This window comes from Corvus cornix, chromosome 1A, assembly GCF_000738735.6.
Source record: "Corvus cornix cornix isolate S_Up_H32 chromosome 1A, ASM73873v5, whole genome shotgun sequence".
Classification (NCBI taxonomy): Eukaryota; Metazoa; Chordata; class Aves; order Passeriformes; family Corvidae; genus Corvus; species Corvus cornix.
In genome coordinates, this window is record NC_047057.1 from 59,640,610 (window position 1) to 59,666,754 (window position 26,145).

The 26,145-nt window shown below is 40.4% G+C and overlaps 1 protein-coding gene across 3 annotated transcripts; it reads right to left on the reverse strand.

Annotated features, from left to right (window-relative positions):
* KRAS (KRAS proto-oncogene, GTPase) lies at positions 1-24,786 on the reverse strand. 3 transcript variants are annotated; one of them, XM_039571368.1, is made up of 5 exons: positions 24,634-24,778; positions 23,538-23,776; positions 17,903-18,081; positions 16,038-16,197; positions 1-3,547 (listed from the first exon to the last, which is right to left on the reverse strand). In XM_039571368.1, the coding sequence occupies exons 2-5, from the start codon at positions 23,646-23,648 to the stop codon at positions 3,431-3,433; spliced, it is 567 nt and encodes a 188-aa protein (XP_039427302.1). In that variant the 5' UTR covers positions 23,649-23,776; positions 24,634-24,778; the 3' UTR covers positions 1-3,430. The 3 variants fall into 3 exon arrangements, with proteins under 3 accessions (XP_039427302.1, XP_039427301.1, XP_039427300.1); XM_039571367.1 differs by lacking the exon at positions 1-3,547 and adding an exon at positions 9,718-9,957 and having other exon boundaries at positions 23,538-23,660; positions 24,634-24,786; XM_039571366.1 differs by lacking the exon at positions 1-3,547 and adding an exon at positions 9,789-9,957 and having other exon boundaries at positions 24,634-24,785.
* Between the last annotated feature and the right edge of the window lie 1,359 nt (positions 24,787-26,145).

Consider the following 26,145-nt stretch of genomic DNA (forward strand, 5'->3'; position numbering starts at 1 on the left):
CTCACAATAACTATTTTTTATTACATTACAATAAATAGGAGCAGTACAGTTTGACAAAAAAATGACAAATTCCAGATCACCTCACAGCACATACTCCTAAAAACATTAAAAATTTTAAAACAAACAGTGGTCTTTTTTTTTTTTTTTCCCGTTTTTTAACTTAATGTCTGGCATGACCAACATTCCTAGGTCACACAACCAAATTATGGAAAAACTGGATCACACTGCATATGTTCCACATCAAATAAAGCACAATGTACAAAATGTGCATGTTTCAGTTTACACTATACAAAAATAGTTAAAATACATTCCAGGTAAACATATTACATTAAGAAGTCATTCTAGTAAGAAGTTGGCACTCAAGAGGAAAAAGCAGAAGTATTTTCAACATGAAAACACAAGACAGTGGAATAAAGAAATGTTAGGAAAGATTTACCATCTATGTAGCTTTATGTAAACTTGAGACACAATGATTTGTTTTACAGTTTGATGGTCTTCGAAGATAATAATTGTATTGCTTCAGTCTAGACAAGAGCAGAAGATTGTGTGTGTCAGTATTTACCCATTATCCTGTTACTGTAACAAAGCCCACACAGCAAAAAATTAGCAAAAACTTTTCAGGGCAATGAAGCTGGTCAGAATAATTCCTTCTGGAGCAAACCAACGATCCAGGTTTTTAGCGGAGTTACATAAAGCTACTGCAAGAAGGTGTTACTCCCTGACACATGGCAGTCTGACGTGGTGACGTGGGCAGTGACTCCGAAGCTCGCTCAGGAGCTGCTCTCAGGACACACAGCACCCAGGGATGTTCTGTGGAAGCATCTCAAACAGGGCAGGGCAGTGATGATGGAGCAACTTGTGCAAGCTGCAATCCAACATGCTTCACCAATCTCAACAAACAGGAAGACAAAACTGCACAACAGTGGCAAGGATGGGGTTGGGTTGGGGTTTTTTTTCAAGTAAATAAGGGCTAATCTAAATGGATTTTGTACTAAATTAGACTGGCAGCTACAGCTCACTTCCGCTGAAAAGACCCAACACTGGTTCATATATAGCTTTATAGTAGAGCTATATAAATCCACTTTGATGAATGAGACATTTCAGCTACAAATTCTCCTGAACAGCTTTTAGTTAAATTAACATCAGCATTTTAGACCAGCCCTAATTTGACATGCAGTGTGACTCAGTTACCAAAATTAAAGTAACCTTAAAATTACTTCCATTTGCTCAAGGCTTACAGCCCACTTTTGCTACGTTCTTCATGTATAATCAAGAGTGTATAAAATGTGCAAATAACTGTCTCCAACACCTTTTAACCTTGGAAGCTCTGAAATATTTTGTGACATTAAGAATCTGTTCTTACTCCTTATTGGTCCTGACAGTATAAATTCAGTTCTCCTGTTACTGTTTTTCAGAGTATTTCATAACTACATTTCATGTTGAAGCTGAGAGGAGTGGAGGGGACTGGATTTTGGTGAAGGATGGGAATGGGGAGGCACAGGCAGGGAAAGGCCTGATTTCTCCCAGACACAATGAAATTAAAGAACATGGAGCAATCCAGACACTCCGTGTTCCCTGCCAGCTTTGCAGCTCTCCACCTACAACAGTCACTCTGATATTTTTTTTGTACAAGCAAAGTAATACTTTTTACAGAAATGGTCCAAGTTACACAGTGCAATTTTTACATACCTGTGTAAAATTTCCATGGAATACCTCAGGTTAGGGCAATGCTGCTATTCCCTGTTCCAAGTTTTCCAGTGTCCTGAACTATCCTACTTCAATGTCTTGTGTTCTGTTTTTTGGGGACACCAGAGTCACACCTTCCAGTGTCACTCTGCAGCTGAGTCAGCTCCTGTGAAGAAGTGCACCTTCAGGGACCAAAGTTCTCCTGAAACAAACAACTCCACATTTACAGGGAAACACCAGGAACTTTTGGAAACACTGCAACTACTGGCTCATACTTTAGTGGATATCGAGGCTACTGCAGTACCAAAAAGGAAAAGCTCCTGCAAAAATCCTGCATTAATTCCAATCAGAAAAAAAAAAAAGGTGGGGGGGGAGTGGGAAGGGAAGAACAAAAATCACAAGAGAACTTAATCACAGAGAAAGACAACATTAAACTCTTGGTGTAGCTTCATGACAGTCTAGACACTGGAATGCCACTCACCAACCATTGAATCAGTACTTCACAGACATCACACAAACAACACTGACTCTGGAAACCATGTTCTATGCTGACAGATTGTGCAAATTCCACACCATTTCCATGGCATAGTGGATTTCCAAATTATTTGCATGAAGCAGCTAAATTCAACTTGTTCATTCACTCATTTGATGTTGCTAGAATTTAAAATTTCTCCCCTATTTTGAAAAATGGGCATCTGGAAATATTTTATGCCACTCTTTGGGGTAAAAAAAGAAAAAGGATGGTTTTACTCCACTATGTATTTTAGGATTGATTCTGATTTAATTCTTACGGTAAATTCTGGGTCCATGTATGAATTAACCTAAGAATTTGAATCAACTTCTCTGTTAAGGCATTCTAGTATTTCCTAGGGACACTCAGGGTGAAATCCTGACCCTGCACAAATCTACTCAAAGCTTTGACACAGAGGGATTTCACCTTGCTCTTCAGACACAAAAAGTCAGTGAAGCTCTTAAAGCAATGCATTAACAATAGCAAATCAACCTAATTAGAACTTTTACTTTTTCCATTGCCAGGTGTGCATTGTTGTACTTTAAATTTTTTTCTTTTTTTTTAATTTTTTATAGAAAAAATAGAGTATTTAAGGAGCGACCATGACAAATTGCAGTGAATTTTTTTTTTGAAAGTTTTCTCTTTACATTCATTAAAGTTGATCTGAAATGCTACAAGACTAGATGCCTAGAAGCAAAATCTACAGGAAGACTATAAAGGCTTCTGGTCTCTCTCTATTGCAATCAGTCTAAAATTAAGGAAAGGCTGAAATGAAAGTTTCTTTTGCTAACTAGTCCTTTTTCCCAACCAAATTTATAAACCCAAAAATTTAGAGGGGATGTTAAAATGTGTAGAGAATCATTTGTTTGCTTTGCACACAGAACAGAAGTTCACAATCAGTAAGAAAAATAGGAAGTTAGCAACTGTGCATGCACCAAAGAGTCCTAAGACAGTTCTCAGGTTTTTTGTGTGGGGTTTTTTTTTGTTTTGGTTTTTTGTTCCTTTTTTTTTTTTTTTTAATTTTCACAGGCATTGCTAGTTCAAGAACCAACAGTCGAAGAATACTGGCACTTTAAGAGGAATGAAGTTTCCACTGTCATTTAAAACAAGCATTCAGGTAAAGCTAACAGGATCATGAAGCAGAAAGTAAAGTAATGCTAAAACAAATGCTAATAATTTAGTGTAATGTACAAAATTACTTCAGTACTTCTTAAGAATAAGGATAAATTGTATTTACATAATTATACACTTTGTCTTTGTCTTCTTTTTCTTCTTTTTACCATCTTTGCTCATCTTCTCTTTGTGTTTTCTGATTTCTCGAACTAATGTGTAGAAGGCATCATCAACACCCTGAAAAGATACAGAAAGATACAAATTAGGATCAGGTTCAGACTCAGAGGCTTGCTGAGGTACTGCCTGTGTCCTTCCCTGGCCACGTGAGGGGGGCTCCATCAGCACATTTTGCTGCCTACCTGCCATCCTTTGAACAATGAATACTGGCTGCAGGATTAATCCTGTTCCTCTCTGGAATTCTGAGCAGCACTGACACAACCACCTGAGGGAACTGCTTTGGTGCCAGCAGGAGCTGACACCCACTGCCCTATTACTCAGCTGTTCCTAAACTGGGCTTAGGGCATCCTGCAGGTTACACACAGGTGCCCCACAGGTGAAACGCCATTGCTGATGTGGGAAGGAAGGTAAGAAAGTGTGTGCTGCCCTCTTCTCTGTCTCCAAGAGCACACCTTGCCCCACCTCGAGCTAGTAAAGTATCACATACAGAGTGTGTATTTAGGCAATAATACCTCACAATTAGGTTGTAAGTATGTATTATCATAGAATCATAGAATGGCCTGGGGTGGAAGGAACCTTAGAGGTCCTCCAGTTCCAATCCCAATGCTTTCCACTGCTCCAGCTTGCTCAGAGCCCCATCCAGCCTGGCCTTGGGCACTGCCAGGGCTGGGGCAGCCACAGCTTCTCTGGGCAACCTGTGCCAGGGCTCACCACCCTCACAGAGAAGTTGTGAGGCATTAATAACTATCTTTATTTATGCTTTAACTATCTATATGCAGCTCTGGAATGTGAATTCTAATATTTGTACCAATAATTCAGTACCAAAGACATAATATGGCTAATCCACATATTCAGATCATTTCTCAGGCACACTGGTGTATTAATCGCACCACAGTTTTATAATCTTTACACATGCAAATCAATCAAATCAATCCCATGTCCCAATGATAAGTTATTTGATAAATCATTCTAGTCAACTTTGAAAGATAAGGACACTTGGAACACATTCTCTCTGGTGCTATATAGTCACTTAAAATCTCCATGGCTCCAAGACTTAAGCTACAGACACAAAAGCTGAAGTTTGTTCACACTGAGTAGCGTTTCATTATTTTCAGGGGTAATTACAGCTGACCAAAATTAACTCTGATCAAAAGAGACCAGCATATCCACAAGCCTGATATGGACCACTACCAAGTACAATGTTGTACAATGTACTTTGTTACAACTTACTTATGTGAAACAATTTATGGCCTTGCTCTCAGGTTGCTTCAAATCCCACTAAAGTGCCCATGTTGTCAGTATACCTTTACATTTAATAATTTGAGTACAGGCACTTATAAAATCATTAAGATGAAAATTTTCTTGATTCTTTGCTGCCTTACTCCTTATATCTTTTAGATAGATGAGAAATATTACTGTATCAAAGCAGCCAAATGCATCACTAGAAATTCAGCCACACAAGTTTTCCTTCAAGTTGCCAAAAAAAAAATGAGACTCTGCATTTCCTCCTCTGTGCCTATTTCAGTAAAGAACTGAAAGTGAACTCTGAAAAAAACAAAAAGCCAAAAATAATCGAATTCATTACTGTTTCAGCCAAACTCCAAGTGGTGATGAAACTTAATATGCAAAGTCCAAACAACAGGGAGGTGTGAAATAGCGTCACTTAAAAAGCAGCACTCAGTACAGTTAAATGTACTTAAAACCTTCAAGTTCATAAAACATTTACACACAACTGATGTTCAAAGCCCTTGGCAGTGTATCTCCCAATATAAATAGCACATTTTTGCATATTCCAAGACCTTGCAAACAACTTGTTCTACATTTGGAGGCATTATTGACCAATATAAAATTGATGCAGCATGCCTAGTGGGAGAATAGCCTTATTTCTGCAAAAAGGTCATGTCACTCATTAGTTTATGGAAAATTAAAAATACTTGGTATTACTTTAGAGAGAACTAGTGTATTTTGCTAACAGCTTCAGCATTAATGCACAAAGCGAATATTTAGCAATGTTCAAGTAGAGAAATGGTATAGAAGTAGCAACATTTCATGATTCCACTGCAGGTTTCAGTATTAAGAAGGAGGAGGACAGCACTAAGAATCTATCAGAACAGACAAAACAACAGTTTCATTCCTAAAACACAAGAACCATGTAAGAACAACCCCTGCCCAATGTTCTTCTACAATACTGTTCACACTGCCTTATAGAACCACCTTTCAGAACTGGCTTTCAGTTGGTGCCTTCAAATGAGACACACTTAAAAGCTGCAATTTAAGTCTTCAAACGAGCAACCCTCCCTCATTAAACTTGTTTTAAAATAAATGCAGAGAAAATAACTTGAACAAAGTAATACCCAGATACTATAATGAAACTTTAAACACATGATGTCCCAATCAAGGCTGACATTTTTAGTCTACCTAGTAAAAGGATGATCTTTTAAATGCAGCACGTTGCAACATAGAATCATAGAATGGTTTGGGTAGGAAGGGATGTTAAAGATCATCTCCTTCCAATCCCCTGCTGTGGGCAGGGACACTTCTCGCTAGACCAGGTTACAGAACTGACTTGGCTTTCATCCTTGCATTGACACCTCTGCAGACCAAGCCTCACTAATTATTGATTATGTTTGGTCCTGCCACAATTTGTCTTCAATTCAGGTCATTAATAGAACATGACATACAAAACTGTGCTTAGACCATTTGTGAGTTACAAGTGGAGAACACAAGGTAAAGGGGAGGTCTTTCACTTTTCAGCCTGCCCATTAAATTTGAAATGTGAGTAGTGGATACTCTGCCTCCAGAAGGTCCCTGAAGGCATCAATACTGTGAGATCAAAGGCTGCCAACCTTTCCAGTCAGCTTTCAGTAGGAAGGGACTGCAGGCAGCTGACCTTCCTCCCTCTGACAATGCACTTATTGTGTGCAAGCCTTTGGGGGAAGTTAAAATGCACTGAACGAGAGCTTTAAATCCAGGCTCAGATTAGAAACTCACAATTCCCTGTGCAGGCTCAGAACTAAACCCCAGAGCCTCACTAAAGGTGCACTGGCAGGCCTTGCTCCTGGGCCTTGTTCTTCCAAAGGGCGGAGGGAACAGAAACAGCAGAACTGAACCCACAGAAACAGCCTGCTCCTGGCTACAAGTTTGCTTTTGGAGCCCCACGTGGTCCCACAGCTTTACAGAAGTCTGGAGATGTCCCTGCATGACCACAAAAGCATGCATGAGACTGGGCAACAAACCTGGCTGGCAATAACAAACACCAAATTCATAAGGAATTTGGAATTCCTTAAAATCCCAGCCCGAAAAATAACCATTAAACAGGTTCTAAATTGTAGGAGTTCTTTTTAATATTTTTTTAATGTATAATGCATATATACATACACACATGTATCAGTCAGGAGGAACAGAAGTTATCTTTACACCTCTGTAGTACTATGGAGGGAAACCGACAAACTGCACTTTGACTCAAGAATTTAGGCATTTTTAAATTCAAATACAGAACTTTTCTAATTTAAACTTTTCCCTATTAACCCAGCTCAACCTGAATTACATTACCTAGATGTCTGCTTGTGGTGTGCTTTTTATTTAAAAAATCTGGTGCTTTCACAAAAACAGTTCTTCTTAGGATTTCACATGGAGTTTTGGAAATTTCTCCCTGCTAGCTGGAAATTACAAATGGAGCAAAAGATGTTCTGTTCCTTCTGCTTTACTGTGTAACAGCCAAAGGAATTAAACTCTCGGAAAGCATCAGCAGTTCATGGCAGTCTGGGTAGTTGAAGTTTTCAGTTTCCTTGTGCAAGATTAATATAACTTAAGAAGGCATCCACTGGCAACAAGAAGATAAACAATATTCCAAGAGGGAGAAAAATACTCTGAACCATCCAACTTGATTATTCACAGAATACTATCATTGCAATCTGTGTTACAATGAGTATTTTTGAAGTCTAAAATCCCAGCTGTAAGGCTCCCACCATCAGGTGCTGCTCTCCTTAGCCACCTACTACACATCAGACTGAAATAATACATTTTTTTACTGACTGGAAAGTAATACAAGCCAGGCTGGTTTAAATGTCAGACGTCTCATTCCACTCAAATCACTACTGAACTACAGCTGTGCCATACTAATTTTGGAATATGCTTCCTCCAGCTTAACTCCCTAAATACAAAGTTGCTGAAATGCCTATCAATACCATGTAGAATTCACTTGGGGATAAAGACAAATGATTCCTTCCCTAAGTGGGCTCCTGAAGTTCTAGAGCCTTTGATCCAAGACTATGTTGCAAATAGGGTGCAGGGAAAAAAAGAAAACAACAAACATCCAAAACTCAATAATATCCACTGCTGACAACAGACTTCCCTCACGGGAAGAAAAAAAAAAACAAGGTGCAAAACTCCCAAAAGATACTTTTCTTGGACATCACCAGAAAGAAAGCAGGAAGCTGGTAGAAAGCAAGCATGTGTTCACTGAGACATAAAAAAGAACCTTACAATCTGCAAAAAAAAAATCCTTCCACTGAAAACCACAATTCCCACCATCCTATTCTCATTCTCCCGACAGGAAGGGAAAGCAGACAGAACTTAGAATCTTTCAAGTCCCAGTATAAAAAGAATAAATTCTACTTTGTGGTATGGTTACATCAGTAACACACGAAGTAACTGCAAAGTTGGTTTCCAGAAGGCTACAGGGCTTAAGCAATTTAATTCCTATTGCTCTCATCAAAAGTCATCTTGCCCAGCTTCTCTTTGTTGTTTTTGATAGCAAGGGGAATGATAAAAGAAGGTGTTTTGATGGCATCAATTTTAGTGATACTTGGATGCAAGACTGGGGAGCTTCGTGACTGAAGTTTCCAGTTTCCTGCAGGAAACCTGTGATGCAAAGAGCATCACAAAGTGATTGAATCATATAATTAAGGTTGGAAAAGACTTCCAAGAGCATCAAGTCCAACCTCTGACTGATCACCACCGTGTCAACTAAGTCACGGCATTAAGTGCCACATCCAGTCATTTCCTGAACATCTCCAGGGATGGGAACTCCACCAGTTTCTTTAGAAAAAAATCCAAACTAAATAATTACCTCTGAGCAGTCATTCATCACTTAAAAGCTGAAACTAATAAGCCTGAGCAGATCTAGTAAAAACTGCTATGAATCAAAATTCTCCCCCAGAAAGAAAAATAAAACTCCCTCACTGAAAGGAACATTCCCAAAATGTGACAATCTCTGGAGGATACCACCCAAATTCTACTATTTCTCTGGCAAATACTCTGAAGTACAAACACACACCTTGAAAAATGAACAGTTTTTCTTTTACACAATGGATATTTCAGGTCATCCTCCAGTTGGACAAGTATGTAATGAGTAACAACCCACTGTCTGCACTGGTGCAGTAAGAGGTGAAGAATTAATGGGATAGGAATAACTGCAAGGAGCTGCTCCAATGGTTTGTTCAAAAAGCCCTGGAAGTAATTTAGACAAGCACTTCTTCCGTATCAGTTTCTTCTGTCCTCACCTCCTTCCTTTTTTCTTACAGTGAAATATATAGATAAAAAAATGATTTTATGAGAATTTGAGTATTGGGCTTTTCTGGTGCTTTCTTGTTGGTTTTGGTTTAGTCCCCTCTCTCCTCCAGTGTTCCTTCACTGTTGCTTAACCCCCACCTCTTGTAAAGGCTCTCAAAAAAAGGTGAAACCTTACTTTGTCCAAATCTGGATCACTCGTAGCATTACGGTTGACAAAAAAAAACCCTAATGGCTTTCTAGAAATGGTAAGGGTAAAGTTTTTAAGCTGGGGAAGAACAAAAAACCAGCATGGCATAAGGAAGGACCTGAGAATTAAAAAATCCTGTACACCAGCCAAACACTGTTTTGCTGGATTAGGAACCTCCTATTTTTGCATCTGAGGAGGACTACAAATGTCATAAACTTCTCCCCTCAGTTCATCAGCCTGAAGATTCAGCCAATATTCACTTCAACAGCATCTGCAATATATTCCTAATAAAACTCCTTCCTCCTAACTTCTTCATCAGCCTGAAGATTCAGCCAATATTCACTTCAACAGCATCTGCAATATATTCCTAATAAAACTCCTTCCTCCTAACTTCTTCCCACTCAGAACGGTGCCTCCATTTCCCAACTGGAGAATTCAATATGCAATAATGACTTCTTGTTGATCCATTTATCAAAACCCCATGAAACAAAGCAAATCCATATTCAGGACACTGAAATGTGATTAGTTTTATATCTGCAATTATGTCATTGATTAGCCACAAAAAGTCTGATTGGCAAGACACCCTCAATCAGTTTTATTTGGCAAGTGATTTGCAACACTTACCCTGTTACATTACAAACTTACCCTGTCACATTACAAGGCATTTTTTAATTTTCACGCACCCTGGAGTCTTTTCTTCTTTGCTGATTTTTTTCACTCTGTACTGTCGGATCTCTCGCACCAATGTATAAAAAGCATCCTCCACTCTCTGCATTGTAAAACACAACTCCTTAAAAATCACCTTGTTAATGATTGAGACAAACTGGGACACCCATGGAAGGGGAAAAAACCACAACAAAACCACTGAAATTATGAGCTTTACTTGAGAGAAGTATATGGAGCTTCATTTATGTATTTAAAATGCTGAGCTTGCTCATCTGCTGCTTGATAAATACTTCTTAATTCAAGCTTAATTCAACATTTATTGATTACCAATTATTGTGAATATCTACGCTTCAAGCCCTGCTTTTCTTCTTTGCATGGTAACACTGGGCCAAAAAAAAGAGTAAGACTTCTTTTCTTCCATTGCTGAAAATGATACTGCTTGTGTTACTTAATCTATTCCCACATTTCTGTAGGCATGGATGTATTCAGGAGGCACAAAACCTTATTAGACTGTGAACTGGGGGGTGCTTATAAACACACATAGTTAAACCACCCACTTGCAGTTTTGAGCCAAAGTGAGAACATGTTACTGTCTGGGCAAAGAAAAGCAAGCTCCTTTATGTTCTGTTCTTTAGATAAGAAGGGGAACTTTGCAAAAATCCGTGGCTCAAGCTAACAAAGTATTCAAAAGTCCCTCCAGGTGATTTTGTAAGTGGTCATAAAGAAATAAAATTTTCAAAAGTACTAAATTTGGGGCAGTGTTGTTTTTAAAGCTACTTACTTTAAAAAGCAAGGACTATGCTATCAAATTTAGTCAAAGTGATAGGTGAGCCATGTCAGCAAATATTCATTATTATCATCTTTAAGAGCTTGGTTACATCAACAAGACACACCTGATCTGTTCCTCTGGGCCACACTCAGCAACCTCGAGGGTCCCATAACAATAATTAAATGCAAACTGTATGTGAAGTTCTGCTGCTCCAATTTTAATCTGCTGCAGAAACGCTCCTCAGGTGTTGCAGGGATGACACAGAGCTACATGTTTTACTTCTCTGGTCTCACACCTTATTTTTCTGCAGATCTGCATTTAGGCCACTTGGATATGACACCACAAGCATTAAAAAAAATAAATATATGGAGACTGAAGACATCTTTAACGAAATACAATATAAAGAGATAGAGCACCAGCTCTAAGTTATAATATTTCAAAATTAGTGCATCTCTGCATAAATTTAAGAATTTAAATCAATCTATGAGGATGTTCTTACTAGAACAAGATGAAAAATGTTCTACTGCAGCTTTTTAAGGAGAGAGCAAATCTCTCCTCTGCCTTACTATCAATCTCAGTACTTGTCTCCTCAATCAGATCAACAGGGTTGTGAATTTAATACCAACTCATCATTTGAAAATAAAACCAGAACGGACTGATGATTGTGGTAAGCAGCACAACCACTTAACCACCAAAACTTATTACTACCAGTGGACAGTCTGGGCTTTTATTTGGCAGATTTTCCATAAACTTTCTCTCCAATTCATCTTCATATTATGCACTGAATAACAAAAACCAGCCACCATTTACTGCCACAGTTACTGAGCCATTTTGAATTACCTGTGCCACAGCTTATCACATTAAACATTCATTTTTAACACACTGCTGCTTATCTGAGGGTTCTTCTGAACTACAGCCTCTTCAATTTGAAGATTAAATTAATTAGATTTATTTCTTGGATTGTATTTCCCTGTATATACATAATGTGCCCTCCTAGGATGTAGGAAAGTACGGCCAAGTCTTACATTCCAGGTCTGACAGGTTGCAAAATGTAAAGAAAGCCACTAAAAACAGGCAAAATCCAAGTAAAGCTCATACTTCCATGTTTTTCTGGAAGGAATGGAAGTTTCTTTCTTAAGTGGAAACAGCAAACATTGATCAGCTGCTATGTGCCAAAGTACAGGCTGTACAAGAATCAACATTTTTGCACATCTACTGTTTTGCAGTAGAAAGATGTAATTTGATTATGGAGCTTTCACGTGAAAAATAGGTAACAATTCTTGAGTCAACATTTATTGCCAACTTTCCCATCACCAGCAGGAGCTGTAATTTGCTTTAGCAATGCAGAGAGATGGAGAGAAACAGAACGAGAAAAGAAATTGCTGTTACTGCCACCACCAAGAATAGTCTTATGAACCCTGCTGAAAGAGATTATTCTGAAAGAAAATCTGTACAGACACATATTTGCTTATATCATTAGCACAAAGTGACATTTTGAAGAGCCAGATGCCAATCCTATAAACTTAAGTCTTTTTAATACCAATTTAAGACTCTCTAGTATTTTTTCCTTCAATAAGCAATGACCATATATGTAACATGGGATTAACCAGTTCTTTTAGCTGTCAGAGCTGGAAGCAAAAATACCTTTGGCAGTTATTAAAAACTTCAAAATCTAAACAGCCCAAGGAACTCAGGACATTGAGGCAATGTTTTTGAGGTGCCTTTGCCTCCTGAATGACAGCCAAACACTCCATTTAAAATATGACTATGTGCAAAGAAAGGCTGTTTCAAACACAAAGTATCCCAAGCAGGAATTTTCACAAGTTCCACTTCTGGAGCATTAAAGGAACCTAATGAACGTTCAGTTTTGGGTTGTCAAGGCTTTCTGTGTCCATCGTCAAACACTTTATCACAGCCGATCTCCTAAAGCAACCAAAACTTTCTTTCCTTGGAGTTTTGTCCTTGGGGGAGGACTAAGCTGTTCCAGAAAACTTCTACTTTACAACAGACAAGTGACATGAAAAAACTCAACCCCCAGTGTAAAGTCTGACCAACTAATTGAAAACAAGGCTTTAACATGAAACCTGTATGCAAGAACTGGATTAAAAATGGCTTGGAGTGATACAGTATCATTAAACAGATATGACAAACCCCTAAAAAAGCAAACTAAGTTATCAGTTAGCCATGAATTTTAACTGAGATCTAGCAATGAATTTCTGTAAATACTGCCCCAGTTACTTCACCAGACCAGGCACAGGTTCTCAACTTACTTTCATCACAAGGTTGGGGCCTAACCCACTGCACATCAGACAGCTGAAATAACCAAAATGCTTTTTGAACAGCATCCTGGTGATTTAGGTCAACTTCTTCATTCCACACTTTAAAAGTGTGTTTAAGCATATATTCTCAATAATGAGACCTCAAACTTTGGGAAATCCTTTACTGTGCTTGCAATAATGCCCATTTATCTGCTTTTCCTGTGAATCCAATACCAGAAGGAAAGCTGCAATGTTCCAAGGGAAACAAAGCCATACAGTCAAACCACACTGGGGTGGTTTGGCCTTACCCTGTGTAACTTCCAGGCAAAGGGAAGCCCAGTAAAGAATGGGGGATGCAGCCTTGGTGGGGATAAATCAAGTTTGTCCCTCATCTCTCATTGATATTATTGATAATATTGGGAGCTACATGCTCATAGACAGGGAAGAACTTGAATATAAAGCTTATGTCAAACAGAGAAAAGCAAAAGCAGCAATCAAAATAAACCTAAGCCATTCATTCCCTTCTCCACAGGGATTGTGAAAGGATGAGTAACTGCATGGCCTTACGAAACCACCAGCACTGCCACTTGTTTACATTCAGAAACAGGATTATCACTGTTTTTCATAAATTACATGATATTAATTTCAGTCAATGGTCTAATTAAAAATAGTAGTAATCTGTAGCCTTATACCGAAGTTGTAGGGTCCACTAAGGCAAGGTTTCACTGAAGAATTCAATGATTTGTATGAAAATTCACAGAAGGATTTGGCTTAAAACACAATCTTCCTGCAGCGAGTTAAAGTTTGCATCTTTATTCTCAGTCAAAACCCAAACACACTAACCTTTAGAACAACCTATTTCTGTACTCCATTTCAATATTCTTCTCTTTTCTGTCCTTGCCTTTGAATTTTTGGAAATCTTAAAAACTTAGTTGAACTAAGACATCATCCTGCATGAGCATGCAATGCCATCCTCTTAAAAAAGTGTCTTGGAAATCAAAAAAGTCTACTCTGACAACTACTTCCCATTTCCACCTTCCCTGTTTCCTTCTACAGAAACATTCCTGATTCCCTCTGAGCTCCAGCAGAACTGGGCACAGGAAAGGGCAGAGGCAAGAAAATGGTGCTTTTCAGCAGGGCGTTAGTGATGATGTTTCCATGTGGTGGAAGGTGAGGACAGGAATGGAAAAGAAGGTTCTTCTAAACATTCATGGCAAACTGCCCACAGACTCCAGAAGACCACTAGCTGCATCTGTTCATACTTGGAAGTTCTCCATGAGGACAGAGAGGACCAGAGTTTTATTCCTATATTGACTTTTAGACAAAGAGTGAATAAAACTATAGCCCATGGGCCATATGCAGCTCACAAAATGGTTTGAATCCCCTAACTTAAAATTACTTTTAAAGAAAGTGTGTGTGTATATATATATTTATATATATGACAGTGTGGCTGAAAAATCATTCTATGCACATACATGCCCATGTATGTACAATCTCAGACACTAATATTTAGTTCCTCTTGCTATAGTTAAATTCCAGTTCTTTCTCCAATGCCCCTTTTTGCTTCTCAAAAATACTTTATTTATACGGCATCATAGGAAGGAAATTCATAGCACAACATGCTCTGAACAGCACTGGGAAAGAATCAGCAGCCATCCCTAGTGGTGCCAACTTTTAGAATCCAGGTTTAGAAACAGACTCTAAACAGTCTATTGGGCATCTTTATTTTAAAATATCCCTTTTAATTGAAATAGCTATGCAAAAGGAGCATTTCCCCATTAAAATAGCTATGCAAAAGGAGTATTTCCCCAACAAAGCCTGATGCTCTGTAAGACAGACTGAACAAAGTAAAATCTAGATGTTAGTACGACACTTCTATTATTTCAAACCTTAAATGTAATTTCAGTTATTTTTTCACTCTCCCATCTCCATGACAGCCACTAATACAGCACCTTCCAAACAAAGCTGCTGTCACTATTCAGTCCACTTATATGCCCCCTTCTTCAGGGCACTCGTGTGGCCTAATTTATTCTCAGTCATTCAAGTTTGGTAATTCTGCTTTGGTTTTTTTAATCCTACCTAACAGAGACTTTCTTTGTTGCCAGAAGTTAGCATTGCTGTGTGAAGTTTTACTAATTAGCCCAGGTTTCAACTTGTCAAAAATTTGGGTGGGTGGAGCAAATTTGCACTAACAAAATATTCATTTCTCAGATCCAAAAATGCCTTACAAAGCTATGAGGAAATTCTGCCAAGTGATGTAGCTGGATCTCTTTCAAAATTCTGAGCAGTTACTCAAACTGCAGCATTCTGCCCTTATTTACCCCCTGAACTCCTGATTCACAACCTGCACATAACACTTCTGATTATGCAGAGTAGAAGCCACTCAGGCCTGATCTAATTTGTAATGACAGTAAAATCTTTGCTCTTTAAAGAGAAACCACCAACCAGCATTTTTTTAAAAGATTGCTTTCTTCCAGAAGTACTGAACCAGTTCCACCTCTATCTGTAGAGTTGCTCTTCTCCTGAAAGCTCAGATGTGCCACTCTGTCACCTGAGTCCTCACACACCCCCAGAGAAGCACTGAAAGACCAGTGGGCTACAATAAACCAACACTGAGCTCTAAAGTCTTAAGGAAAGTATCATTTTACACAAACAACTAATTCAGGAATTTCAGAAAGAGCCTTACGGCCAATTGCTTAGGCGTATCAAGCATGCCCCCCTAATTAGAGAATCAATGCCTCAAGGAAAAATTGCTTTGTTATTAATGAAAACACCTGAACCAGAAGAAACTAATTAGCTGCTTGTCTGTTTAATCCTCTTGCTGAGGGGAAAAAAAGCATTCACCTCTAAGCAGAAGTGCTTTTATTCTACTAAAACCTCTCACAAGGTTGAGAATGCTGCAACCACCTGACAGAGGAGAGCAACAGTAGGCCAGGTCTCACTGAGTCTGCCCAGTTGAAGCCAATCAATCACTCATCAATAAACAATTACCAATTACGAGCAAGTTGACAGAAAGAAGAGACACCCCAAAGATTTCCAATCTGCAGAAATGCATCCATTGAGATGACCAAGCAAATGTCAATGCCTGGAATAATTAACACTATGGTAATTCAGGCGAGAGCTCTGCCTTTGCATCTGGGAGGTTTTGAGCTTTACCTGTCTTGTCTTTGCTGATGTTTCAATGAAAGGAATTCCGTAACTTCTTGCTAAATCCTGAGCTTGTTTTGTGTCTACTGTTCTGGAAGGCAAATCACATTTGTTTCCTACGAGCACCATTGGGACATCTTCTGAGTCTTTAACTCTCTTTATTTGTTCCCTAAAAACAAAGAAAAAGAAAAGATTGCATTTAACAAGTATTAATAGTCTATATGGTAGACTTTAAAACAGCTGAAACATTCAATTAACAGAGTCCAACATCATTCCTTATGTTAATTTACTGCACATGCACTGTTGGAAGCCACTAAAATAAACTGACCAATCCTGTCACCATCAAATTTAGCATCTTACTAAACAAAAACAAACCAACCAACCAACCGCCTGGTATTTTGCAAACTACTACAGGTGTTAATGACATTACACTGGGGTTTTTAAATTTTTTTTTTTTACTTTTTAGCAGCTAATACCAGAATAAGCTTAACAAGCTCTGGTATGAATCTTACTACTTACCTCTCATATTCAACACTCATAATATTAAATTAATTTGCCAAAACACTGCCAAAAGCTCTTTGTCTGCTGTCTTGATTTTGGTTTGGTTTTGTGGGGGAGGCTGTGATTTTATTTTGTTCTTTAACTAAAGACAGCACTAAAAATTCTGCATTTAGACAGGGGGTTTGAAACTTTGAAGACAACTGGTCTGGCTCTCTACAGAGAGAAATTTGGTAAGAAAATCCTTCCAAGCACTAGTTAGAAAGCATCTTGGAAGATGTTACATGTACTTGTGAAGAATCTTGAATAAAAATCATTAATTTCATTACTTTTGCCTTCCCAAATAATCTAGCAGTGTGTTCCTTAATATAGACACTGTTTCCAGCTCTTTATGATTGTTCAGCTTCAAGCCTGGAAGGTCACCCACAGGTCTGCCAATGCACAGAAGGAATTCCAGCACTCAACTCCCAACACTCTTTGAAATAAACTGTGAAGGTCTTCTTATGCAAACCTGCAACACTCTTTAAAAAAAATTCCTCAGAAAAACCTCTGCGCTCCTCCTTCCCCTTACACCAACATCTTTTTTGCCTTTTTCCCTTCTTCCTCTAAAACCACAAGAAACCCATCTGTGATACTATTAATTATTAGAAATGCCTAACTGTGGATAGATTAACTTGTGTTTGGGACTAACCTTAGGCTGATGCTGATTAACTCAGTGATCTTTGGTGGGAATTGCATTGGCTTCTAATAGAATACCCAGGGAGAATTCAGGATAACAGTAAGGTACCAAGTTATAAATGATCTGCTATAGTCATCACCAGAAACTGCTTCTATTTCTAGATTAGTGTACTTGACAAAGAAAGCATGAGTTGGAATTCTTAAATAATTATTTTTAAAAAGATATTATGAAGAAAATAGTAAGAGGTTGCTTTCTAGTGTCATTTAGGAGCTCTGGTGTTGTGTGTCTGTCCTTCTCAGGCCTCAGGGCTCACACAGGTTACTCTTCTCACAACATTCCCCAGGCACTTCCCCCTCCAGTCCCTAACAAAACCAGCAATTGACATTACTGTCTGTATAATCTCAACAGTTTCAGTTTTTCCATCTTAGCAAACAATTTTATCAATGGAATGGACAGAATTTATCTTTGGGTAAGTCTTGACTTGGAATACTAAGTCACATTAGTTTACACCTCATTTATGAGCGAGACATTTTCAGATTACCCAAAATTCCAGGTAACAGATGCACAAATAAGTTGCAGTATTGTTAATTTTCAGATTTTCCCTATTTCATGAGAGATCACTAAATTATCCCGAGGAAGAACAAGCCCCCTGCACACCTAACACAAGAGCTGGTTGATTATCTCTTCATATACACACCTATAATGGTGAATATCTTCAAAAGACTTTGTATTGTTTATGGCAAACACACACAGGAAGCCTTCCCCTGTTCTCATATATTGGTCCCTCATTGCACTGTATTCTTCTTGACCTGCTGTATCAAGAATATCCAAGAGACAGGTTTCTCCATCAATTACTACTTGCTTCCTGTAGGAATCCTAGGAAAAAATACACCTTGGTTAACCACAAACAGGTAAGGTTTTGAACATCAGTAAATATGGAGACAATCAAATTATTTACTAGCAATAAGAATGACTAAAAAGGTTTGACTGTGCTTAACCTTACTCAATCTACTAACTTTTTTTAAAATTACAATTTACCCTCATTCTATGCCACAAGAACACACAAAATAATAAGCCAGAAAGAACACACAAGTAAGACAACTCCAAAAATCTATGCCACTGAGAAGGAAGAGAAGAATAAAAAGCCTTCAGTATTTGGGACAGGAAATCTGTGTTGTATGCCTGAGCAGGTGTTTATAATGCTATCTGTTATGTTATCAAAGTTGACCTGATACATTTGAAATTCAAGCTTTTTAGCCAGGACAGACCAACAGAGCCATCTTAAAACCCTGATGGGTTGGTTCATGGAGATGTCAGAACAAATTATTTCAATGCTATCGAATCAAAGCTTTCAGGTCACTGACTCAAGTGGCTAAAATCTGTACAGAGTCCCACCAGCCAGATTGTATTACATCTCTATTTTGGTGCTAGGCCTCTATGAGTACACAGCTTTAGCAGTAAGAAGGTGAGCATTACATGCCCAATAACTTTTGTGAACACCTCTGTGCTTGAAATAAAGCCACGGCAATGAGCTTGGGAAAGGTGTCATCAACCAGCACCATGAATTATTCCCAATAAGCAGCTCTTGTAACAAATAACAGATATGAACACAAGCTCCTACTATCACCTTTCATCTTCCTTAGCTAGAGATTAACCCAACATTGCTGCTCTGTTCTATCTGACACTATACAGGAGTGAACCTAAGCTACTGGGAAGGGAATTAAAGAATTAAAATTGCAATTTTAGCCAGCTGCAAGGTGAATTCAGAACAACCTTCCTTCCCTTGCATCCATTTTAGGGCACAGTATACCTACTATTAGGCACTTCCTATCAATTTGTAATTTTACAAAAGGCTCTCTTCTTTCCTGCTGCTTATGCTAAGAAACAAGCAGGAGGTAATTGTATAGAATCAGTATCTTAAACTAAACCAACTCTGGAATCTCACATTTACTCTTAAATCCAGGCTCACAATATCAGATAAAACAATATTGACTGTTTATCTTAAAGATAAAAGTTTGCATCCAATATGATTTTGGAACTATTTATTTCACAGAAGTGGAAATTCAGTGTTCAGGTAAGAAGTGGGTAAGTTACTTTAGAAACTTATAAGGCATGTTTAAATATTGATACAGCTGAGAAATACACAAGCTCCAATGTGTTTTAAAATAAAATTAATATTCTATCTTGCTGCTTAAAGTGGAAAAAAAATTACAAAAAACCCCCAAAACCTAAGGATGCATCTTCATTCCAACACTTCTATTCAAGAGCAGATCCTCCATGTCCAAGATACCTTTATCACAGTACTTAGCAGAAGTTCTATCATTATACCAGACATATTTACAAACATTTCATTTTCTCTTCTTGCAATTTGACTGCCGGTTCAAAAATATGAAAAGCAGTTCTTGAAAAGCCTGTACTATTCCTTTCCATCCTAAGGACTTCAAAGGGAAAGAAATTCCCCTCAACCGAGCTCTAAAAAGCTTTAAGTAATTTTCATCAAAGAAGATCATTTTTAAGAGAAAAGAACTGCCTACCATGTTAGCAGCAGCAGCAAAGATGCACCAGCAAAAAGCACAGCACAGATACAAGAATTACTATTCTGAGGTGCTAAGTTGCTTTGCCACTTCTGGGGAGAAAAACTTTGTGACTACCTAGTGAGGGGATTTGAGGCAGAAGGAAAAGAAAGATGTGGGAGAGAAAACTGAAGCTTATGATTTCCAGACAAGTGAAATAATAAATATTTTTATTTTCGGCCTTTTTTCCTCTCCCCCTTGCAAAACATCAAACCTGAAATCACATTTGTCACTGATAAGTAAAAACAAAATGCAAACTAGAAATAATGCAAACTAGAAGATTAATTCCTAATTCCTACCCAGCTTCAAATGTGAAATTCCAGTTTTTCCCCAGCATACAGACTCAGCATATCTATGTAACTTTTAAAAATTTCACTGATCACTTAATATGCTTTTATTGGCCCTTCGCAAGCCAGAGAAAACAGCAAGAATTATGTTAGCAGAGGAATAATTCCATTTGCTCACAAGCACTGATAAGAAAATGTGATATGAAATCTCAGCTCTACACTGCATATGGAATTTAGCTAAAAAAAAAAAAACAAAACAACCCAGTGCTTAATAAATCCCATCTAGGCAAGTAATTATTACTCCACAAAAGTCTATTATACCAGAGATTTAATGTTAAAACATCACAGCTCCTGAAACTAAGCTATTACTAAATATTGGTGCTTGTTTCACAAGGGCACCGGTCATTTAAGAACACAGACTTAAATATCAGTATTCCTAAATCAGCTGAGGGATTTGGCTAATCCAATTTCAAAACCTCTGACAAGCAGCTAGGAAAGCTGCTCCTTCTCCGGGACGTTTAAAAGACGACACATATTTAGGGCTGAAATGTCCTGAAAGTGTAAAAGAGCTAAAAAGGACAGAAATCCAAGTGATCACACATAAGATTTACCCAGCCTCGGCCGGTAGAGGGCACTGCCCCAACTGCTCAGGCCAGATTTACAATGGTTACTGCACATTTAATTTAAAATAAAACACTTAAAATTACTTGGCTATAAATCCTTGCTCGGACATCTACTTCAAATAAAGTACTGGACTGTGAAACACACATAAAGCACAGAGATCTGAACAACTGCAGCCACCCAAACATTCATTTTCAGTCCTCTCCCTGCCCTGCCATCTGCTATGCTTGGATTTAAGTAATAAAACACTCAAGCAGGCCCTGAAACTTGACATTTTCCAACCAGGTTATTTGTTGAATCACCAGGTTTATTCCACCAAAAAACCAGCAGCAAAATTAACACCATAAAGGCACCTGTGATTAGGTAATTAGTGTGTTTTTTCCATATCACGTCTTCACAACATGAGAATTTTACAAGTGTGGAGTTTCATTCTGTTAATCACAGGAAATATTTAGAATTATTCAGTAACTGTGTAGTTATGAAATATACCATGGACAAGAAACACTAAACTATCTTCTTCTCTGTCTACCCCAACATATTTAGCTTGATTATCTTCAGGGAAAAGGAGTATGGCAATGAAAGAAACAGTAGTAAGAGACAAACAACAGTAGTGACACTACTGAATTATCCTAATTGTTTACCAGTCAAGGCAATTTTAGCCTTATCTCCTCATACTGTCTAAAACCCACTCCACAGCTATTGTTCTCTGATCAGCATCACAATTGCACCTACACAGGAAGCACCATCACACAACCCTTCTCAACCAAGTGGGATTCTGTCCAAGCATGAACCGGAGCATTTAATCCAATTTTTTTTTTTTTTTTTTTTGCCACCCCAAATCACGGCCTGCCCTTGTTTGAACTGAATTATTGCTTACCCACATATGAGCACACACAAGGCCAGTGACCAGGAGGATGAAGATACAGTTTCCATCCTCAAGGTCTCAGAATTTACAAGATAAGGGGACCTAGTAGACAGGAACTTCTAAGAGTAGCAGAAATTATTGCTGCTGCATGTGACAGCTGTGAACCCTGGCAAAACCTATTAAGTTGCTTCACAACGAATTAATTTGGTGTCTTTCTTTTAGAAGAACACATGGATTCTGGACCACTGAATTTGTGGCTACCCCATCCCTGGAAGTGTCCAAGGCCAGGTTGGACAGGGCTTGGAGCACTCTGGTTTAGTGGAAGATGCCCCTGCTCATGGAACATGATGATCTTTAAGGTCCCCTCCAACCCAAACCAGTCTATGATTCCATGAATAAAAGACACAGTTCTGGGATTTTTAGGTTCATTCTATAAGGAACTGAATTTCCATTTTATTGTTTTACATTAAAAATGTATTTGTTGTCCTTCAAATCAGTCAGCTGGCTGAACAGTAAAATCCTTCGAGTGCTCCAGGAATACTGGCATTTAAGTTTCTGTGTTCCTAAACTGTTTACACAGTGACAACTTGTAAGATGGACCTGCACAGCACTTTCTACAGCACCTAAACACACCTCTAACCTAAGAGAAGCCCAGGTAATTATGAACACACATGAAAGACCAACAGCCTCCAAAGGTCCTTTTGCAGGAAAAACTAAAATCCCAAGTGGCTTGTTCCTCTTAGGAAGTTTTGTGTGATTTTAAAGAGTGTTGGGGGTTGCTGTTGTAAGACTTCCTATCTTAGTAACTGAAAGTGCTGCTCTGCTGGTGGAAGTCAAACACAGTTTTCTGCACAGGTTTAGTCTGCAAGACCTTCTGCAAGCAAGATGTTATTTGGCCATGCAAGAGACAGACAAGACGACACAGAGGCACGTGAAACAACCTCAACACATCTCTGTTTGGGCTCAGGCCCTCACTAAATTTCTGTCACCTCAGGGCACTGGCTCCTTTCGCTTGTGTCTCCCTGAAAATCACTACCTACACACTTCCCAAGTCTCCATTTTAAGCGCAGATTTAAACCCCTGTGATTCCTTCAAGTGAGCCTGGAAGTGCCTCGCTGGATAAACATATAAATGAAGTCATGAGATGCAGAGCTTCAGCGCTGGGAACATAAAAACCTGGGGTAAGTTATGGTGTCATTTCTCCTTTTATAGAGTCTGAGGTTATTAAATGCAACGATCCACAGGAGATTTCAGACAACACCGGTATTTTTCTTATATTTAGAAGGCAGAGCTTGCCTGCTCATTATAAACCTTTAAAACAGCACAACTTTTAAAGCTTAGATACAATTTCAAACTTTAAGGTACTGAGCCATGTATTTCAAAGAATCCATTCCAGAAGCTATCTCCTAACGTCTTCTCTAGATAGGGAAGCATGCACTGGTGTGTTTAAACAGAGAAAAAATAAAACAAAACAGGCCCCAATCTTTGCTTCATTCACATTCACATTCTAGGTCACATTTCTCACTGTGTAAAACAGATCCCAGCGATAGGAGCTAAGAAAGACTGGCATTTCACAACCACTGATTTCCTTCTACTCAAAAGAAAAATGTCACATTTTTCAATAAAATGTCACAAACCTCAAATTTAAGAGGTTGCACAAAGCTATGAAGAGTTTCACCATGCATTTTTAAGTGAGTTTGCAAATACTTTGTCATGGAGATCCTAAACACACGCATCCAGACTGCCCAAGGATTGATGGCAATTAACACCACGCTTTTAATTGCTCAAAACTAGTAATTTTTTACTGCAGCTGTTGTTCCACAGCCAGATCAAGAAGCACAGCAATTTTGCCTCCAATGCAGGCCATTATCTCTGAGCTCTTTTTACTATAAAGCCTTGTCCTTGTGGTAAGTGTCCAAAAGCAAACAAGCACCATTATTAACTGATAATCTCCCCTCACAAAAAGTATGAGATGAAAGTGTTTACCTCTATTGTGGGGTCATATTCATCCACAAAGTGGTTCTGGATTAGCTGTATTGTCAAGGCGCTCTTGCCTACACCACCAGCTCCAACCACCACAAGTTTATACTCTGTCATTTTTTAGCAGACCTGATGACAAAGAAACCAACATTAAGCAGAGCTGGGCTCCCACTAACGAGGATGCTGCCGGTGCCTTCTCATTCAGCGTCAGGATCCTCTACTATTACCGGGAAGCAGCTCCCTCCCTGCAAGACAAGACAAAAAGGGATGAGGGAATGCTGTTCCTCAAATATTACACACACAGGGAATGTAGAGCGGGCACTCGGCCGACAGGCAGCGGTCACACAGAGATTAAAAAAACACGAATGAGTAAAAAAAAAAAAAAAAAATACACTAAATAAATTTAAAAGGCACTGAATTCCGGGAAAGGCCAAAAGAGTATTTCGTGCAGGGAATTAATCCGTGCAGGGATTTAGCTCCCCGCTGCTTCCTCCCGGCGCCTCCCGGAGCCCGCCCGGGTTTCCCGGGGCGTCCCAGCGCCCCTCGGGATGAAGCTCACAGCCGGGAACGCGCCTCCCGTGGCCGGACAGGAGACAGGGCGAGCACGGGCTTCCCCCGGTGGCTTCCCCTACACAGTTTAGGGTGGGTTTTATTAATTTTTAGTTGCCGGGCGAGCCGTGCCTGCGGGACCCCCGCGGCTCCGGGGCATCGCCCGCCCCGCCCCGGCTCCCTCTGCCCCCGCCAGCGCCGCGCCCGCGCCACCCCAACTTTCCGGGTTTAAGGATCTGGGAGAAGGGGTGAGGGGAAAAAAAAAAAATCCATGAGGGCTCAGGGAGGGGTAGGGGATGTCTCGGGCGAGAGCCGGGTCCCGCAGGGCGTTGGCCACCTGTCCCCTCCCGCCGGGAAGGACCGGGAATGCGGCTCCGGGGGATGCCGGCGGGCGCAGCGGGGGTACGGGATAGGAGAGGGAAAGGGGGACAGGAGGGGGAACGGCGAGGGGGAGGAACGGGGCGCCGGCTGCGCTTCCCACCTCGAAGGGAAAGCGGGGAACGAAGGAAGGAAGAGGGTCGCCCCGGCTCGGGAGGGTGGGGATAGGCGGTACCTGGCTGGCGGTGCCGCGGGAGCTCCCGGCACCCGCCGTGCCCGCGCCGCGTCGCGTCCCTTCCTTTCCTCTCCTTTCCCTTCCCGCTCCGCGTCCCTTCCCTTCCCGTCCCGGTGCGAAATGGCGGGGGACGGGCAGGGCTGGGCGGGCGCTGCCCAGGGAGCCGAGCACCGATGCACGGATGGACGGCCGCGATCGATGCGCTCGGCGCTCCACTGCCCCTTGCGGCAGCGCCGGCGCCTCCCTCCCGCTGCCAAGCGGGGGTACCGCGGGTTCGAGACCGCATCCGGCCACTCCCGTGTCCAGTCCTGGCATCCTCAGGATAAGGGGGACATGGAGCTCCTGGAGCGGGTCCAGCGGAGGCTGCGGAGATGATTTAGGGACTGGAAAGTCTGAGGGAGCTGGGGCTGTCCAGCCTGGAGAGGAGCCCCAGCTGAGAGGGGCCCTCAGCCCTGGGTGTCCCTGTGTGCAGGGAGGGCTCCGAGCAGGGCCCAGGCTCTGCTCTGGGGGCCCAGCCATGGCACCAGAGGAACGGGCAGGGACTGATCCCAGGAAGTTCCCCCTGGACAGGAGGAAAAACGTCTTCCACAGATTGCCCGGAGAGGGTGTGAAGTCTCCCTCACTGGGGATATTCCAGAACAGTCTGGACACAATCCTGTGCCCTGTGCTCTGGGATGGCCCTGCTGGAGCAGGGAGGTGGCACCAGCTGCCCCACTGAGGTCCCGTCCAGCCTGACCCATCCTGGGATTCCACGGGGCCAGAGGATGTGGGTTTGGGACCGGGGAGAGGCTCGGAGGAGACATTTGGGAAGAGTCCGTCCTGGAAGTGCACGCTCGAGGGTGGTGAAGGGAAATGTGTACAATTCCAGCATTTCCTCACCGTTTCCCCCTTCCCTCAGTGCCCATGGGGACCCTGGAGGGGAAGAGGCACAAGAGCCTCCATAAGGGACAGGCTCATCCTGAGGGAACGTGTGGGCTGCCCAGCCAGGCAGTGCCTGGTTACACATAAAGAGCGATTTTATCCATCATGGAAATGTCAGCAGAGGCTTTGTGGAACTGCTGCAACACTTATAAACCAAATAAAGTTGGTCAGCTTTCAAAATAAAATGCAAGGTTTGATCATTAGCTCTGAATAAAAGTTAATAAACACAGTGTTTTGGGTTTTTAAACAAGTTAACAGATGCATAGTAAGCCATGATTTCTTATTAAAAGGCAATTCCCTGTAACTGAAATACAGACTCATGGCCTGAATTGGAAGGGCCCTTAAAGATTATCCAGTTCCAACCCCCTGCCATGAGCAGGGACACCTTCCACTATCCCAAGTTGCTCTGAGCCCCGTCCAACCTGGCCTTGAACACTTCCAGGTATGACCCCCATTTCACCTCTCCCACAAATTTAGGTGTCAGTAACCTAGTAATTTTTGTGTAAAAGGTTATTAGGTTATTTCCCAACAGCCTCAATTAAGAAGAAAAACCTCACAAAAATCCATGTGACAGAACAACATGAGATCATC